Below are 20,429 nucleotides of genomic sequence, written 5' to 3' on the forward strand. Positions count from 1 at the left end.
AGCAAGAAAAACAGTGTTGCACCTACCTGTAACTCTTGTTCATCTAGTATCTTCTGTGCAGGCACACACTGGGGACTGCACATGCGCAGGCCTGCCGACCGGAAAAGATTCTCTAGCTCTAAAAGTCCACAAGGGGGCATATTCCACTTCTACTGCTCATGCGCAAGGGTTTCTCACCAAATGCAGGTTGGGGGCAGAGCGCCCCATTCCCCTCAGTTCTCCTGAGCTGCCGGATGTATAATACAGTTAAAACAAACACACCCACAGTGGGGCAGGAGGGAGGGAATGTGTGCCTGCACAGAAGACACTAGATGAACAACTGTTACAGGTAAGAGCAACACTGTTTTCATCATCGGTCTTCTGTGTAGTCCCACATTGGGTGTGAGTGGGTCAGCTGGCCAAGAAATGCAGGACAGCTGTTCCCACTTTTTTGGTATTTGTGTTGACAGCGTAGTGTTTTACTAAGTTATATCAGCTGCAGACCACATGGCAGTCTGACAGATGTGCTGAAGAGAGACCCTTCATGAGAAAGCTGCCAACGAGGCTTGTATCATAGTCGAATATATTCTGATCACCATGGTTCAAGTGATCTTCGCCTCATTGGTTCAGAGCTTAATAACTGTCACTATCCATCCACATAAGGTTTGGAAGGACCTGGGAGACCCTTATGGTGTCCAGAATAACACATAAGAGGGTGTTCAGGTTTGTGAACCTTTTGGTTCTTCTGACATAAAAAATCCTTCTTCAGATTCAACCTGTGTAAGATGTTCTGCTACAGAAGCAGCATTAGGGGAAAAACAGGTAGCATGACTCCTGTTGTTGTAGGGAAATTTTGACACCTCTGGGTAGAATTTGAGGCTGATGTGCCAGACAACTTCATTCGGAAGAACTGAGTAAATGGGGAATTGGCTGGAAGGATCATGAGTTCCCCCCGTCGTCAGGCCAACATTACAGCAACCATAAATGCCACCGTCTGAGATAAGAGGGGAAGGGGCAGGAAAGCATGAGTTCAAAAAGTGTTAATCTTAATTGAGAGAGAAAAACTGCAGAAGGCTCCATAAAGGGAGGGATTCTCGGACAAAGGGTATCAAAGATATTCTTGAGAATCACAAGAAATATGGTAGTAGAAGAAAACATGTTGTCAACCTGGCCATGAAATTACAACCCTTCCATGAAAGTACAACCCTGCCATTAAAGTACATTAAATTAATTGTGCTTTAATAGAAGACACAAATTGGTCCTGGTCATAGCAATTATTAAAATTAGTTGCTAACGATCAGGGGAAGGGTGATAACCTTTTAATTTCTAACCATATTAGGAATCAATTCCACTTGTGACCATAAGGTACCAAAAATACCATTTTGCAGGAATTCAAAATGGCCTGGTTCACCTCATTGGAGAAAGAGGGGCCATTTCCACACAGCTTACCTTCTTCCGGAAAACAGCATCTTCACACGCGAAATCATGTGAGAAGACGCTGTTATCGCAGAAGAAAGAGTCTTCTCGTGCGATTTCACGCGATAACAGCATTTTCTCGCATGATTTCACATCTGAAGACGCTGTTTTCCGGAAGAAGGTAAGCCATGTGGAAATGGCCAGGGTCTTGTGGGTTCAGTAGCCACGTAGTCAGTTTCAGAGGTGCTATATCACAGTGGTATACCTGACCTCTACACAGGGGGTCTGGTAGTATTGGGAAGCAGAGGCATCAATAATGGGGCAGAGTCCCTGAAGTGGGAAAACATTCCTGGCATGGCCAAAAAAAGGGTGAGTAGAATGCAGAGAGTGAGGAAAATGCAAATTCTGCAAAATATCCTTGTATCAGGGAAGTAGGTGGAACTACGACAAAAACCTGAGGTCCAAGGAATTTGGGAAGGGATCTGGTACCCACTAGGGGACATAATTATTTAGCCCTTGTAATGCAAGGAAGTCCATAGTGGAGAAAATTCACAGATGAAATGGACAGGACATACTTGTTATTAATTGCCCATTCACAGTGATTGTGGGCTTCATCGTGACAGATATCTTTGCTGCTGGTATATATGAGCTGAGGAGAGCCTTCTCCCATAACACCGCTTGAGCCAAGAAGCTCCTTTACTTCTGGCTTAGGTGTGAACCTCTGGCAAAGTATGCCTCCTGGGTTTCACCCAGATGCAGCAGACAATGATCATGTTCCACAGTGTGAGGCATCTTTATTTCAGGTTGTAAACATTTCCTTTAAAATGAGTTTGAGTTATGATGAGATCAACCAAAACAAAGGGAGAAGATTACACTTCCACAATAGTTAAGTACACACCAATACAAGGAAGTGTGCCAACACAGCTATTATTATTATTGCAGCACAAGTAAATTATACAATCAATATAAACACAACAGTTCCATTCAATTCAATGTGGCTGCAAACTTGTTCCAATAGACTGAGAGAGTCAAGTCCCATATATTAACGGAGCCTCTTATTCACAGGCTGCAAACGGTGCCAGTTGAAGTTAATCGGTGGCGTCCAAGATTTATGAGCTCCAAGGTGGCGACGAGCTATACCGGTCTATTCCTTTCGGCTCGTTTCAAACCCAGTTCTTCATCAGGCCACCAATGTCAGTTAATCAAAGTATTTCATATCCAAACTCAAAAAGCATTCTGGTTTACATTCAGGTTTACATTTAGAGATCCAGCTCTCGAGCAAGGAGTACAGCTAAGGAGAACTTCTCCTAATGGCGGCGAAAAAAGAACCAAGAGGAATAGGGGTGCTCCACCCCCAACCTGCATTCGGTGGGAAACCCCTGTGCATGCGCAATAGGGCGGAGCACCCCCTTGTGGACTTTTAGAGCTAGAGAATCTTTTCTGGTTGGCAGGCCTGCGCGTGGACAGTCCCCAATGTGGGACTGCGCAGAAGACCAGAGATTCACACCAGAAATTTAATACACAACCAGGGGACTAGAGGAAATGGTATTTTTAAAGAAAGTAGACCACACAAGTCTGAAGGCAACCCACCCCTGCACATAAATCCACTGCTGAGAAAGGAAGGTTCCAATCCCTCCTTTACAGCTAAAGCTGGCAGAAATACAGATGAGGACAAAGAGATTCATCGCCATCTAATTATCTCCAAAGTAATTCAAAATAGCCATCCCATAGAGGATGCCAGGCTAAAGAGCTTCCTAATTACAGCACTCTCCTCTTGCTTGTCTGAGATTCCTCAAAAAGACAGTAGAAGCAGGAGACAAATTGATATTAATACAAATGAGCTGGAACGGTGCCATCATAGAACCGTCAAATGAAGGCAACTGTTACTAGTAACAACTGGGGCAAAATAAAAATTAAGAGAAACACATCACAGAACAAGAAAAAGAAGTATTTCACACAGGGACTGTGTAACCATCCTTCTAGGGGGTGTAACAGAGGAAAAACAGAACAAGGAGCTATACTCCAAGGAGAACAGAACAATGACGTTGAAACAAAAAAAGAGATTAAGTACAACTAAAAAACACGATACAAAAAATTAAAACACCGGTTTATAATTCAATTCAACAAATAAAAGTGATCGCAGCTTAACACTCCATCTTTGATTTGTGTACTTCTGACCTAGCTTAAGGAGATTTATAGGCAAAGGAAGAACTTTAATATGGATGCTCAGATTGCATTTTAAGCTGTTCTATGGGAAGAACTGAATGAATTTACTCCACCCTATTTTATATAACATCTTTCTGTCTATTTTGTGCTGGGTCAGGTATTTTTGTATGATATATATACCACTGAGGACGGCCCTTGAGCTAAAATGCATCTGATTCTGTACATATAGAGATAAAATGTACTGATATTCCTGTATGTGTGTGAGTTTACTATGTTCAACCACACTGTTGAGGTTTTTAATCATACTTACACACTTTTATTTGTTGAATTAAATTATATTCGTGTTTTAATTATTTGTATCACGTTTTTAGTTATACTTAATTCCATTTTTCCCCCTAGCCTCTTTGGCTACCCTTCTTCTGCAGGGTTGCTGTTTTTTTCTCCCCTTTTTTGTTGTCCTGAAAATGCTGCAGTACACAGACTAGACAGCAATAGGTTGGCTCCTGTGGATCCATTTTGCCCAGCGTCAGTTTTTCTCCTGGTGTAAGGCATCTTCTCTGACACATTTGGGCCTCCTGGTCAGGGAGGCGGCTCCTTGCGCCAAGGAGAAGAGGACTGCAACTATTAATGGATATGCAGGATCCAACCTACTGCATGGGAAAAAAACCAGAGGTTTTGATCATGATAGCAACTAAGAAAAGTAGAAAGTGTGTTGGCACATAATTTTATTTTGAACCTGGCCGTGTAGCAAAGGCTCTTGCAGAAATTTAAATGGTTTCAATACACTCTGAAGAACCACATTGTAACAGCAGCAGCAATGGGGTGATGGTTAAAATGTAGAAGAAAGATTTGGAAGACCTGGGTTCAGTTCCCCACTCTTCCATGACTTTGAGCAAGTCACTATGCTAGATCCCACAGATCTCTTCCCCTAGTGGCAAAGTTCCCTCTGGCATAAGGCACTTTCCCAAGAGGCCATTCTGTCAGAAGAGCCTTTCGCATCAAGGAGAGGCCTTTTGTGCTGGAGGAAAACACCACTGCGAGCAGAACGAACTTGCAGGATCCAACCTATGGTCACTCAGGTTAAGCGGCTTCATAAGGCTGTTGTGAGGACAGAATAGGGGTGGGGGAGAAAACACCCTGTATACTTCCCTGAGCTCCTGGGAGGAAGGGTGGAATAAAAAAAATCAAATAAATAAACAAGATTAAAAACATGCAAACAAAAAATTAATATCCCATCTATCCTTACAAACTTGATTTAAAAAATGGCTTTAGCTAGCATCTGAAAAGTACAGGCAAGTCCTGAGTTGACGAGTAAGGCATTCGTTATCAATATGGGCAGCAGAAGGGTGGGTTGATGTAAATTGTGTGTATTTCATTCCAAAATCAGGATTAACCCACAATTCCTATTCCCTTCACGCAATGAGGTCACTGGGTTTACCTTCCTTTACGGTCACAAAAAGCGTCGTGGTGCTGCTGAGTCCTTGACTGTCTTTTACGGTGAGTCTGAAGCGGTACGTTCCAGCTTGGAGACCCGTAACGGTTGCCACTGCACTGTCGACATTTTCCATTTGCAACGAGCTCGGCCCGCTGCAAGAGAGCAAAGGAAGCTGTGATCCTGGATTTCAATTACACTCATTCAGATTCTTACACAAAATTAAAAATAATTTACTGTTGCTTTGGAACAAATTCTGGAGATCTGGTTCAGGTAAGTGCCAAACCCTTAACTTGATCAGTGCTTCCACATACAACTAACAGCAATAATTCCCTAAAAATTATACCTGCAAGCCTAAACGCAGATTATCGGAGAGAAAATGCCTTTAAATGAAGCCAAATTAAAAAATCTTGTCAAGTCTTATAGTCTGAGACCAGAATCAGAACAATTTTATTACTCGTATATCATAGTTTTTATACTGTGCCCTTCATAAATGTAAGCTAAAGGCAGATTGTGACGATTATAAAAACAAGAGATGTACAACTAAAATAAAAACCAGAGCCTGCAGCCAGCAAGCAGACCCTAATTCTTGCAGCATCATAAAACCAAACATTAAAGTCATCATCTGTCCAACCAATATCAATTACATCCAGCATCATAAGAATGAATACATTATACAGCAGCATAGCTAGGAAAAGCTCAGCACACAGTGAGATCTTAAGCATTTGATGTAACTCTTGCAGTCTCCTAAGACTCAAAGGAGTTTCCTCACAACACTGTTACAAAGGAGGCCTGCTCACAGCCTTAGACTAGAGCAGAAGACTAGGAAATTATGCCCAGCATCAGCACAGCCCTCACATGGCTTTCAGCAGGTCAGCTATACATTGGCCAGCTATACACTGGGAAGGGGAAGTGGACCTGACGGTCAGACTTAAATTTAACCGTCACTGCATGTTCAAAACGAGGGGGCTGGAGGCAGGCTGACCACCCACCATACTGCCAACATTGGGGTCCAGGCTGGTATCGTCAGAGACCTTACAGCACACTCGTCCCTCTCCCCCTCCATCAGATCGACCGCACACTCTTCACTCTCTCTCTCTGGCTCGCCTCACTCCTTATCCCTCTTATCCACTCTGTCTCCCAACACTCCTCATTGGCATTCTCTTCCTGCCCACTTTTATGGGGCCATCCTAGGGCACTGCTCCCATCCCCTCTAGGCTTCACCCTGTCCTGGGCGTTCCCCTCCCCATCCCTGGGGAATTGCCAGCTGGGCTGGCCTATCATGCAGCTTCTCCTAGCTCCTTCTAAATCTTGGTCCTGCCCCCACTGCTTCCCTCCCCTTGCACGATGGAGCTGGCTAGGCCTCGTTGGGCCCGACCTAGGAGAGGCCACCTTTGCTCTGCCAACTCTTCTGTCACCTGGTAGACTTATGCAGCCCTGGCCTGTGGTCCGGGGGCCTTTCTGGCACCTGCTGTCACAGCTGTGGCTCCTATGGCCGTGGAAAGCTGGGCCGGCACATTGGGGGGCCTCCAGGACTCTTGCCACTGCCTCTGTGGAGAGCTGGGCCAGCATGTCAGTGGCTTCCTGGGCTCCCACTACCATATCTGCAGCTCCTGAGGCCACTGGGAGTCAGGCTAGCATGTCAGCAGCCTCCTGTTGCCACGTCTGCAACCCTGGCGACCATTGTGAGCCAGGCTGTCACGGCAGTGTCTTCCTGGGGCCCTGCAGGTGAGTTCAGGGGAGGGGACTGGGTGTGGCCCTGGATAAGTCTGCATCACCTCAATGATCATCTCCATTTTTTGAAAGACATATACATAAATACACAAATATACACAGCAAAAACCCAGTAATCTCCATTTGAATCATGGAAATTACCATAGACATATTACACTTTCTCCAGAATATGTGAAGGCAGCAGAAGATGACAATTATTAACATTTCACCGAGAGAAGTTTTATGTGAACAACATTAACATATAAACTTATTGATATAGCCTTGGATTCTGACTGGACATTTCTGGAGATCTAAGGACTTCTTCCAGTGGAATGTTATTTTCCTGCCTCTCAAGCTCATGACAGCCTCAATGTCCCTTGCAATGTTTCTGGGGATCCCCTCCCTTCCAGGAACAGGATTTTTGGGGGTCGGTGGGAATCTCAAGCTTCTGCAGAAGGGGGAAATGGGGAAATATCACACTCCATGGGCAGAAGTTCTTTGCCCATGGAAACATTACTCTGGATCTAATCCATAGCTATTGAAAAGGAAACTAATTAGATAAAAAATTTCCAGATAAAATTGACTTGCACTTGTTTTGCTTTGTCTGAACTTGTTACCAACACTCTCCTGACCCCATATCCAAGCTTTCAAGTTCCTTCCTTTGTGTCCAAGTCCATTACTATGTGTACACGCCACTGAGCACATTCATAGACAAAAGCCCTCCACCCCCAACAAAATACCTGATATTCTCCCAGTGATAATAAACAACTCCTAGATCGTCAGAACTCTGGCTTCCATCAAGAATAGTGCTTTGGACAGGAAGTGTCAACTCTTTATCTGGACCGGCCACAGCTCTTGGAGGGCTATTTTCTGTATTGAGAAATATCCAAAAATCACATTTCCTAGTCAGTCACTGGTGGGGGTAATCAATTATTAAGCAAAATGAGATTTAGAACTTAGCAATATAGGTTCACATGTTGCCATGCTTTTCCCTAGTCAAAGCAGTTGGGATGACAGAAGTGGGCACTAGCATATTTTATAGTATAACAAACAAGGCAAACCCAGTAGTTAAACTGTAACACCCCAACTGGGGGACACCCCAACTGGGGGACACCCCAACTGGGTCAAAAAGGTTTTTTTCTTTTTCAAAGTAACAAATGCTCACTTTATACACTGTATTTCATAAATAACAATTTAAAGACACGACTCCAGATAACTGAAGCAAGGTAAGTAATTAAAGTCTTTTTTCAAAGCAACAATTGCTCTATCTTCTTTCCTTTTGCAGCTTGTCCTTTTGCAGCTTGTATTTATCAGTTGTTATTGCCAGAGGAATTGGCATTCCCATGCAGACGCCCAAATTGGAGCCAGCTATTTGTAAACGCTGATTTTCGTCCCACAGACTTCCTCAGGGGCGTTTTAATCTGTCTCCTTTTTGTCTTATATATGTGTTTTCTATCTCTCTTATTAGGTAACTGGAGAGCGACACCAATACTCTTTCTCTTTCTCATATATAAGACAAAAAGGAGACAGATTAAAACACCCCTGAGGAAGTCTGTGGGACGAAAATCAGCGTTGACAAATAGCCAGCCCCGATTTGGGCGTCTGTGTGGGAATGCCAATTCCTCTGGCAACAACTGATAAATACAAGCTGCAAAAGGACAAGCTGCAAAAGGAAAGAAGACACTAGCATATTTTAGCAGGAAAACCTCATTCAAATTAGTGCCACTGTCCGTACAATGGTAGCATTAATTGATTATGGGATTAACTGATGACTAATTGCCACACCACACCACCAAGCACAGTTGTGAAAGAGGCCACAGCAATATTTATTTACTGCCTGCCAGCGCTTGGCACCATTTAACATGGGCTACCTTGAGGTAAATTGTGATGGTGCTCCTGAGGTACCCTTTCCCCTATCTTGGTAAAACCTAGTTATAATCTTTTCCATCCTTAATACCAAGGAGTAAAACACAGACTTAAGACAACAATAGAAAGGTTTATTTGGCAGTGAGGGAAAAGTAAGCTGAGGATGTTCAGTACCAACTTTATAAAATGTATTGTCGAAGGCTTTCATGGCCGGAGAACGATGGTTGTTGTGGGTTTTCCGGGCTGTATTCTGTTTTTCAGAACTGGAAACTGTGGACAAGTTTACATCGGGACCACAAAGCGTAGCATCCAGACAAGAATAAAAGAACATGAAAGACACTGCAGACTTGAACAACCTGAAAAATCAGCAGTGGCTGAACATAGCCTAACTCAAACAGGGCACAGTATCTTATTCCAGGACACCAAAATACTGGACAACACTTCCAACTACTTTGTCAGACTGCACAGGGAAGCCATTGAAATTCACAAGCATAAGCAAAACTTCAACAGGAAAGAAGAAACCTTAAGAATGAACAGAGCATGGTTTCCAGTTCTGAAAAACACCAGGCTAACAAAACACTCTATACTCGACAATAGCCCTGCAGAGAAGATTAGCACATCAAGCACCAATCCATATGCAAAAGAACCTCCTCAAAATACAGTGAAGCCTCCCGCCATTAGCATTCCACACCCTAGGAAACTCTTACAGGATGACTCAGCTCAACCCCACCCCTCCTGAGTAGATACAAATGACCTGCCAACATCTTCTCCACACTGTGACACTGAGAGATCTCTGTCTTTTGGTGCTACACCTCTGAAGATGCCAGTCACAGCTGCTGGTGAAACGTCAGGAACTACAATGCCAAGACCACAGCAATACAGCCCGGAAAACCCACAACAACCATTTATAAAACGTAATCTATTGTGAGGTAGAGATATGGAGATACAGTTTCCTGATATTGTGTCAGAGTGGAGAGAATACCAATTAACTGCCAGACTAGCCAATTCTTGCTGCCAAGGGATCTCTCACAGCAATCCCCACAATGACACACATGCTGTGATAGCTCCATTCCACTGCTACTGCTTATTCTGTCCTATAGGAGATTCCAGCTGTCAAAGCAAACATGTGCAGGGGATCTCCTTTGATTTCTAGCTTTTCCACAGTGAGAAAATGGGGAGGAGAGCAGCAACTGTCCACTTGAATCCTTCCCAGTTGCCTCCCATCCACCTATCCTGACTACTGAATGCCACTGTACTCTCATCGATCCAGAGGAGTTAGCCGTGTTAGTCTGTAGTAGCAAAATCAAAAGCTCAAAAGCTCATGCTACAATAAAGTTGGTTAGTCTTAAAGGTGCTACTGGACTCTTACTGTACTGTCAGCAACACAATAGCGACCAGGCTACCCTACAACCAGGAAAAGAATGTGCCGAAGATTCCTGCTGCTCTAGGCGAAGCAAACAGAGGTGGGGATTTTCCACAGCAATCACTTCCCTCTCTGGGATCCAAGGCCGACTCAGGCACTGCGAGTATTCAAAACTAGGAAGGACTGAGAAGGGTCTGGCACTCACTTATCCCAGTGAAAAAGGAGATAGAAGACTACCTTCTTCAGGTGGCCCTCTAAGAAGTGATAATGGTCTGTGCCTGCCACTACTTTTGTCCTGTCTGCTGGGAGACAACAGCCCAGACACCAATTCTTTAATTGCTGCAAGGAAATTTGGGCTGCAACCAGGACACAGTTAGCAAACAGGGAATGATGATGGGTTGGGCTGGGGCTGGGGTGGGAGAGAGAGAACAGACACACTTTACCAATCCTGCCTCTCATACAGCCATCTTCTTTTTATTTATTCTTATATTTGTATTTTGTTTGCTTGGCTGGACTCCCCGAAGTGACTCACATTATTAAAATACAATTTCATTAAAAACCGTATAAACCATAACAGAAATGGAACCACAAAGAGGCAAAAGAAAAACAGAACTTTAAAATAATCAATAATCAAAACAAAGCCTCTCACACAGGAAGACTAGTTTGGTTCTTCTTAAAAGAAGGAAAGGGAGAAACAGAAGGGTTGGTCTAGTAGAAGGCATGTGAACATGTCTTCAGCTTCCCCCTTCCTTTCTTGGCTCTCTCATGCAGTCCAGCGGGCAACAGGCCATCACAATGGTTGACAGGTCAGTCTGCATATCCAGGGCCCAGATAGATGATGGTGACTTTGCCTGCCTCCCTCCTTTTCACAGCACTCTCACACAGGATGGTTTTACATGCCCACTAAGATGGAACAGTCTCTAAATGTATTCAGTTCCCTTAGTCTGGTCTTTGTGCTCAACATAGGCCCAATCCACAGAAGGTATATGGCTGGCTAGCTAGCTACCTCTCCCTCCTACCTCCCCCGCCCCCCGCCCCAGCACAATCTCTTCCACTAAGGAGGATTAAAAGACCAGTTCATTTTATTAGCTTATAGACATAGCTCTTGAATGGATGGATGTTCTGTGAAGTCAAATATGCTTCAAATCTGCCTACCAGGCAGCACAACCACTGTGACTTCGGCTGTGGACTGCTGCTCTGCAGAATCAGTAACAGTCAGCTGGAATGTGTAATTTCCTACTTGCATAGCAGACAACTGGAGGTATGGAGTCCTTGTTCCCTATGTAATTGGGGGGGGGGGGGAGGACAGAAAGACAAGAAAATATGAAGAGAAGTGTTAATAGTACAAAACTGTTCTTAAACCAACTGAAAACAAATGGACCATTTAAATCATCCTAATAAAACAGGGCTCATTTCGAGGGGGAACGCGCAGGAATGCAGTTCCCCAAAGAGGTCACATATCAGGTGGCCCCGCCCACCTGACTCTTGGCCATTTGGGGCCTGTTTTGTCCTGGATTGGGGCCAAAACGGCCCGAATCGAGCCTCTGATGGGTGGTGGATCACTTTCCTGCTCAGCAGTGGCCCAATCCTGACCATTTTAGGCCCCTTTTTGGCCATTTTCAGCCCTTTTTTGCCATTTTGGGCCAAATTTCAGTCCTGAATGGCCAGGATTGGGTCCAAAACAGCCAGGATAGGTGATGCCAGGGGGTGTGGCATAAGCAAATCAGTTATGCTAAGGAAACATTTCCAGTAATGTCAAGAGGCGTGGCATATGATGATTAGTTATGCCAATGAGTTCCTCCAGCTCTTTTTCTATGAAATGACCCCTAATAAATAATCATTTCTGACCATAAATAATGATTTCCAAACATATACTATTCCAAGGGAATTTCCAAGTACAAAACTGTTCTTAAACCAAAAACTGAAAACAAATGGACCATTTAAATCATCCAAATGAATAAATTTCATTCAAATAAATAGATATCTTATCAAAATATAGAGAAAAGTCCTAGTTCATATATACTATTCCAATGCAATTTTAGAAGAGTATTGTGCACTGATATGCCACTCACTGCTGAAAAGCTTAATAATAATAATAATAATAATAATAATAATAGAAATAATAATAAAATAATAATAATAGAAATAATAATAAAATAATAATAATAAAAATAATAATAGAAATAATAATAAAAGCTTAATAGAGTTATTAAGTAACTTAATAGAGTTAATCAGTAACTTCTCTGGAAATGCATGCCTATTTGCCTTTGCCTAACAACACCTTGGTCCACTTGGAGCATCCCTTGGTACTTCAACGTGGCTCAGTTTACCACAGCTTGTTACCAGAACTGCTCTGTTATTATAATGGGGAATTAGCTATGGCAGTCTGTAACTTTTAATATTAAGCGAGGATCATAACCTATGTATACGGAGGTCCCGATCCCAGACACTCTAGTGACAAAGAGGCAGACAACGACTAAGTTCCAAACACGTGTATTGAGTGTAGCGTAAGCCTAGCTTGCACAATCATACAAGGAACACACAAGGTCTAAGAAATACAGAGTAGGAAATACAGAGACATTTGCATTAGCGGGTTCCCAACGATGGTAAGGGAAATACTCACAATCCCGGAGCGAAGCAGAGACACGGCAGCGAGGGTGGCCCAATGCCAGCACTGGGACCACAGACGGACAGCAAGGAGGTCTGGATAGGGAATGGCCGAGGCACCGAGTGGTCTGGGAGACCAGCTTAAATACCCCAAAACGTACCCTGGGGCTGGTGCTGTACTTGGTGGTTCTCACAGATTAAAACAAAGGGTCTAATGGGCTACTGAATGGCTTGGATGGGCCACTTTGGTAATCAGATTGTGATAAGTGACACCTCAGGAAGAGGGGACAAAAGAGGGAGGGGGAAATCCAAGTGGGCTGAAAGGATGTTCCAGCGGACAGGGCTTGTCCTGATGTCATCAGCTCTGGAATGCGGAGGTTTCTTTGAGATGCATTCTCTAAGTGCTTGGGATGGTCGGCACTTAGTTCTTCTCCGGGGCGGCTCCTAAGATATGCAGAGCGGGGCGAGGGGCTCTCGCTGCGGACGTGGTGTGTCCGCTTCGCCGAAATGGCTTCCCAAAGCAGTCTCTTCCTCTGGGTCTTCTGGGTGCCTGAGAACATGGATGCCGGCTGGGCATAGCTGGGGCTGGATAGCAGGCTGCCCGGTAGCGAGGGCAAGCTCGGCGACCGGCCCGCGGGAGGCTCCAGGCGGGAACTGACCAGGGAGCACCTAGCCAGGCTCGCTGGAGGTTTCCCCGGCAGGCGCCCGGCTGCTAGCAGCGGCTTGGGCCCATATGAGGCAGGCTTCCATGGAGGCAGCGGGAAAAACACTTTAAAACACAGTCCAAAGCAGGGAACAGGCACGGTCCGTGGCAGATGGCAAAGCAGGCACGGGGAACACAGTCCAAACGCACACTGGGAAGTCCAGATACAGGTCAGGGCAGGGCTGCCCAGGAAAAGAGTCTTTTGTGCAGTTAACCAAACATGGGGTCAGTAAACTACACCGTCTATTGCAGCAGCAAGGTAATTGACACGCAGGCAGGAAACTGACACGTGTATCAGAACACACACGTGCAAAGCAGTCTTTGTGCAGCAGTGAAACAGTAATGCAGGAAACTTTAACACAGTTCATAGCAGGCTTCAAAGCAGGGGAGGGGGCCTACTTGGCAACAATTCCCCCCCTCAGAGACCCCGTGACGTCAGGCGCGCGGGTCTCCGAACTTGACTTCAAAGGTGAGGTGGTCGGCAATGTCCGGTGGTCGAGCTTCGAGCGAAGAAGGAGTGGGAAGGGAAGGAGGGGGAGGCGTCACTCAAAAATTTAGTTTGGAGAACCACCTAACCGAATAAGTGCAATTTAGATCAGCCAATGGGCTGCAGGTCTCTGGGTTCACACCAGGGGGTGTGCTAAGTGCAATCGTCAGAATAAATAGTAATAATTCATAAGCAATAACAATTCATGGTGATATGAGCAGCAATGAGCAGTTCATGCATATAAATAGCAATAATTCATATTTGTGTACATTGATTAATTCATGGATGAGGGTAATTCATACGTAATTCATGGTGGATTAAAAGCACTAAAACCAGGGGCAATTCATATACATGGATTAATTCATAAGCATAAGATTTAAAAGCAAAGACAATTCATGGTTCAATTCATGAATTTAGGAGTAAAAGCAATTCATACAGGATAAAAGTGAAATGTGCAAGCAAGGCATAGGTCAATTCATCGATACAACATTGGAGTAATTCATGGGTGGTTAAAATAATAAATATACATGTATATATGAGGTTAAAAGCAATCGATAGGATAGAACAATTCATAAGAGATTAAAACCAGTATATAAATAAAAGCAGCAATAATAAAAGCAAGTGCGTGGAAACAATTCATGGGGGGTAAGCGGCGGAAGGGCTCATGGGGGACAGAAAAATAAACGCTGCGATTAAAAACCAAATCAATATGGCTGGATTAAAATCAAATTCATAGACTAGAACTGCCTCGGCGGAGGGAGTTGGGTTAAGAAGGCAATTCAAAAGGTTAAAACCAAATTCATCGGGATAAAGTTCATGGGCGCACTTGCAATAGATAGAGGGGGGGACTAGTTCGGGGCTAAATTCATGGGAGTAAAATTCATAAAAAGCAATGGCAAGAAATTCATAAAACAATAGAGCAACAAAGATCACAGACGGCTCAGTCCGCAGTACAGCTGCTGGACTGGGTTGCATATTTACAGAAACAAGCAAACTTGGTCCATGTGTTCCAAAACACACTTCCACCCCCCCTTGCTGTCTGCGTCAATCCGCAGAGCCGGGTCGGTGGGAGGCGAAAAGGGCTTCAGGTACACAGTTCTAGTCCTCATGGAGGTAGTGCCGCTGGCGGTCGTTCGTAGGCGGGCCGTGGGCTGGGAGGCGGAGAAATATGTCCCCCCCTAGTCCACAAGAGGGCCTCGGAGCGGTGTCCGGCAGCAAAGCGTCCATGGGGCTGGTCCAGGATCCGTACACATAATAAAATCCAAGCATAGTTCATAATAACACAAGCAAACAAACAAGGGTTAAAGGAGGGCGCCAAGAACAACCATTAGGGCAAGAGGAGGTCGGGGTTGTAATGATCCAAACGGTAAGACAGCTGGAGTTGCTGGAGCTGTCGGCGGCTCCAACAGCCCAAATAAAGCAGTGAGGCACGCAACAAAACTTGAAAGGCCAGAATAACAACGATCGGGTGCAAAGCCAAATTGTAAATTCCAGTGGCAGTGGGGCTCCAGCCAAAGAGGGTTTCCCACCAGGAATGCTCGCCGGTGGTCTTAATCCGCTGGACCAGATCCAAAATCTCCTTTCCGTTCTGGGACACAACCAAAGCAGTAGTGTCCCCGTCCCTCTGGATGCTCTGGAGGGTGCGGTGGAGCTGCGGGTGGGCCAGGAGCTCATGGATTAGCTCCAGACCGATGCCAAGGGAGACTGGCTTCACATACCGATAGATGGAGGGTGCCACCAGGATCTCTTCTTGGGTCCAGACCGGTACCGTGTAGGTGAAGTCACAGGCTGCCACCGAAGACAGGTTGCAGAAGCAGCGGTTGACTCCCGGGATCACGGGCTTCAGCTGGAACGAGTTCAGGACCACAAAATCGCAGGCCGTTCGCACGCAGGCACATCCTTTCCCAAGGTAGACCACCGCGGAGCTGTTCTCCTGGACGACCTCGAAAGGGCACTCATTGAGGGCGTCGACTTGCGGGGCTACACAGGGGTGATGAGGTGCAAAGGCTTGGTCCTGGCAAATGAAGCCGGTCTGGTCTCGATGCTGGCACCCTTGGAGGCTGACGAGCTGCCATCCGGTCGGGGTGAAGCGGGCCCAATGGTCGGGGTGGCGGGCGTAGAGGACTTCGGTGTCGCTGACTTGGAGTCCCAGAGGCACGACTGGATACACATGGAATGACTCGTGCGCACTGGCCGTTAATAAAAATAATTTAAGCTCCTGGGTGGTCGGTGAGAATGAGGAATTTACGAGAGACCACCAGGATTCAAGCTCCAGTTCTATGGGTGACAATTTGGGCATAATCAATCTTTTAATTTCCAGGGGCAAGTGCCCTTCCGTGGCTTGCCGAATTAGCCCCATGGCCACAGCCTGGTTTAATTGTTGGGCTTGCATACATGCCATGGCTATCGACACGTTGCGTTCAAAAGACTGTGTTCCTTTGAGCAGCAGCGAAAAATCTCTTTCAATTTGACTCTCCCAGTTAACTAAAATGGAGCTGATCTCGTGTTGCCCATTTGAAATGGAATTTAGGGACTGCACCACCGGTTTACCTAAGTCGGAGATGCTAGTCGTGACATGGGCAAACTTATTAGCGAGAGTCTCAATGTTGACCGAATCCATGATTGCTAACCCTCCGGCTGCAGGAGCAGTCCAGTCGGCAATGCTTCGTCTGGCACGCGAGAGAGAGGGAGAGGGATCGATCCACAGTTGTAGCCATGCATTCCAACCCTTGCTACCGGCCTCCAGATAGGGAGCGCACTGCAGCAGCCTCTGGGTTACATTCAGCTCAGCTAAGTCTATGCGGATCTCTTTTAAAGACATTTGCGGGCGGACTAGAACTCTCTCTCGAATGTCAGTTTTCAAAACATGGGAGCCCACTATATGCGTGCCGCCTTGGCTTAATTGTTCATTGCTAGCAATCAACGGGTCAATTTGGATGGTGTGGGTCTCCTGGGTCCGGATCAGCAGAGAATAATTGCCTGGTTCGTGAGTCAAATTTACAAAGAGCAGCCCAAGCCGGTGAAATTTCTCTACTAGGGGCTTGGTTTGGCATTCGGGCGTCTGTTGAACCAGTATCCAATCGGGTGGGCCGTGTTTGGCTAGGTCTTCCTCTTTTACAATCCAGGTCAGGTTCTCCCAGCGCTCTATAGCAAAGGGGAGAGCTGCGCCTGAAGGGGGCGTGATAGTGACTGATGCAGACTCAATGGTAGTAGTGCCTAGTAGGATGGTCATTCTAAAGGGGTCTCCTGCCTTCCATACTGCGGCCGACACTAAAATAACTTCACAGTATGGTCCGAAAGCCTCAGTGACAAATGGCGAGGTTTCGAAATTGGCAGGGGTGGTATATTTGTCTACCACCGGGACTGCGGTGGGGGCTGGCCTGATACGGGGAAGAAACATACATGGGATCGGAGCAAGTGGTGACACTGTGTCAGTAGGTGAATAGCACACTAGCTCTTGGGACATGGTTTTCACTCCCACACATAAAATAACAAGCTCTGGGGGTCGGATCCACTGCTCTTCACAACTGCGGAAGTTAGTGCGATCCGTGGGGGTGGTCATGTTAATCTGCTGCACAACCTTGCAGACCATCATTTCGTTTCCTGCCAGTGTATTGATACATCTCCAGTGGGGGTAGGGCATTAATTTGGACGGGCGTCCCTCTATTAGGGTGCCTGCCAGCACGAGCAAACACAGAGTAGCCAGGTGCCTCATCTCCTGGCCTTCTTTTTCGTTTTGTGGTGAAAATATCCTGGGGAGACCTGCGGATATAAGTACAGGTTCCCTGAGTTTGTTGCAGCAAAAATAAATGAGTGAGGTGAAGTAGGGAAAACGAAAATGGAGGGCGTTTTTCTGCCAGCACTGTCTATTAGGTGGGGCTCGAACGAGAAGTCCCGGAGCACTAAGCGAGCCTTCCAGCTTGTTGCTCTGGGGAACTCCTGTGCGGAGGTTTCTTTCTAAAGCGTGTATATTTCAGAGGGGAAACGTCTTTACGTCGAGCGAGGGTCGGCTGTGCGTTAGGCGGGATTATGCAAACTCGCCCCAGGGGTTCCTGGGTGCCTAGGCTATGTGGCCTTCAGGTGCCCCTTGCTTGGCGGCGGGCTATTTTTATTTTGCGGGCTGAGAGCTATCGGTCCGGCTTGGCCTGGCCTTGCTGTTTTAAAAAGAAAAAACTAGAGAGCGGTTTCCAGCAACTATAAGGGTTGCTGCAGACGGGGGCCCTTGTTTTAATTTTTCAAAAATAGGCCCTCGTCATATGTTTGCAGGACAACCAATTTTTGGAGGGACTCCCTCGGGAGACCCCGTTTTCTGGTTTAAAAAAGGATACACTGAGCAAGAAAAATACACTGAGCAAAAAAAAAAAGAAAAATACACGGAGCACGAAGCATATGGGTGTGGGGTACTTTCGAGAAGCCTTCACTTGGGAGGCCTGGCAGGGCTTCATTATATCTTCAATATGTCTCCCCCCCTTCTTTTCCCTTATACGGTACGGGCAAGGGAAAAGATTACGTGGGGCGGGCGGCTGCTGGCGGAAAGGGCCGAAATGGAGCCGAAGGCACGCAGCGGCGTTTATCGAAAAGCGGCGGAGGCGGCCGAGATCTGCCGGCGCCACTGGGTCTGGGTTATTCGGGGGTCATCTTGGCGCGGGGGATCCTGGCTATGTAAATGAGGCACGCTGCCCCTTGTGCGTAGCGAACACACCTCAATAACATATTCCAGGGGTCACATATTTACAAAATACTGGCGGGTCTTTTACCTTTGCACTAAAGCGTACTGGCTGGTGGCGCCGTACAGCAACTCACCATGACGAATATGAACATTAGTAAAAGAGGGATGTTGGGCTATCTGGGGGACCTTTTCCAGGGGAGGCACGGCCCTCAAAGCCAAAGCCGACCATCATGCGAAAGCGTGGGTCTGGCAGGTGAGACCCCGAATCTACGTAGATGCGGGATCTTCACCAGCACGGCGGGTGATATATTTTCGAATACAGGGATCACCTTATTTGGTGATTCCACTATGTTCGAAAGAATGTATGCACCTTTGGGCTAAAGCCTCTCCAACCACTTTCACACACAGCAAATCTCTTTTGCCTGTGCAATTTTTTCCGAACACGCGGCTTACAATCCAATTAAGAATCACTCTCGGTGGTGGTCCTATTTGGCTTTGATTGCCGTGTCTTCTCCTAAGGGTCCCAACTGTGGGGCCCGTCCAATGAAGTTAAAGAATAGAACTGGAAAAACTTTTAACATTTACACCCATATCTGTATATTCTACTGTTTCTTTTATACTAAAGCTACAAAGGTCTGGTCTAAGGGGACACAGGGTATCTCTGGCCCAGGGTGAAGGGATATCTGGCGAATCACTGGGCAGAGGGGGGCTGGGCTGGTGGCGGTTCCCCCAGGGTCATACACAGGAGGAGCGGTTTGCAGCGGCTTCCCTTTCCATTCTTTTAACTGAGAAGCGTGAAAGTATTTTAGCCACGTGCCTCCTGTCTTTCTCTGGATAGCTACCTGATAGACGGCTGGGGAGACTCTTTTCGTGATGGGGACTGGGCCTTGCCATTTGGCTGCTAGTGAATGCGCCTTTTGCGAGAACTTCCTGTACAGAACGAGCTGTCCTTCCTCCCACTGCCTGGGGTTCCTGACCCATCCTAATTTGCGGTCCATATCTTTCTGAGCTGTGCCCAACTTCTGGGCCACTTGCATGTGGACGGCGTGTATGGTTGAGAGTAGGTCTTGGACCCAAGCGTCATTAATCACTACGGGCTGCATATCAGAAGGGAGCTGCGTATCTAGCCAGAAGGCCTCCGGGAGCTGCATTCTTCGTCCTGTCATTACCATATGGGGTGTGAGCCCGTGAACTGCGGTAGTGCCTCTAATGGCCATTAGGATTATGGGGAGTTTTTCATCCCAGTCTCTCCCGGAGGAGCGAACCATCTTGCGGAGAGCCTCCTTGAGGGTCCGGTTGGTTCTTTCTATGGCGCCTGAAGCTTGAGGGTGGCCGGCTATGTGGAAACGTTGCTGGATGCCCAGTGCTTTACAAAGCTCCTGTGTGACTTCTCCGATAAAGTGTGAGCCTAAATCAGAGTCCATGACTTTCACAATACCCCATCTTGAAAAGACATTGTTGAACAGTAGTTTGGCTGTGGTGGCTGCATTGTTGCGCTTGCACGGAAACGCTTCGACCCATTTGCTAAAGGGGTCTATGACAGTGAGGCAGTAGCGATTGCCGCGAGGAGTGGGGGGAAGGGGGCCGATAAAGTCAATCTGTATGCGAGCCCAGGGTCCGTCAATTCTCTGATGCTGGAGGGGAGCTCTAGGTCCGGTGGGGTCTGCATTGACCATAGCGCAGGACAGACAGTTGTCTACCCATTGCGCTACTTCGGTGCGCATGCCAGGCCACCATCCAACCTCTTTTACCCTTTCCAGAGTCAGATCCTTGCCTCGGTGTCCCTGCTCGTGGACGAACTGAATTAGGTCGGCCCTAACTTCCAATGGCACTACCCAGTGGCGTTCGCCGGCTGTATCTACTGCCCAAACTATGCCTTCCTCTTCTCTGATCATGAGTCTCCCTGTCTGATCTCTTCCTGCGGCTAGGAGGTCGGTTATTTCTGGGTCAGATAGCTGCAGTTGTGCTAGGTCTAGTGTTCCCGTAGTTCCCTGAGCCTGGCTGCGGGCTTGTGCGCGAGTGGTGACA

At 46.5% G+C, this 20,429-nt stretch overlaps 1 protein-coding gene across 2 annotated transcripts in view; it reads right to left on the reverse strand.

The window, feature by feature from the left end:
• The window catches only part of KIAA0319 (KIAA0319 ortholog), a 69,285-nt gene that overhangs the window by 24,404 nt on the left and 24,452 nt on the right, over positions 1-20,429 (reverse strand). For both annotated transcript variants that reach the window (XM_054985080.1, XM_054985079.1), the window contains exons 10-12: positions 11,091-11,214; positions 7,447-7,576; positions 5,000-5,148 (exon numbers count right to left, since the gene is read on the reverse strand). In XM_054985080.1, coding sequence (XP_054841055.1) covers positions 5,000-5,148; positions 7,447-7,576; positions 11,091-11,214 — 403 coding nt within the window. The remainder of the gene's footprint in view (positions 1-4,999; positions 5,149-7,446; positions 7,577-11,090; positions 11,215-20,429) is intronic.

Source organism: Eublepharis macularius, chromosome 7, assembly GCF_028583425.1.
Source record: "Eublepharis macularius isolate TG4126 chromosome 7, MPM_Emac_v1.0, whole genome shotgun sequence".
Lineage (NCBI taxonomy): Eukaryota > Metazoa > Chordata > Lepidosauria > Squamata > Eublepharidae > Eublepharis > Eublepharis macularius.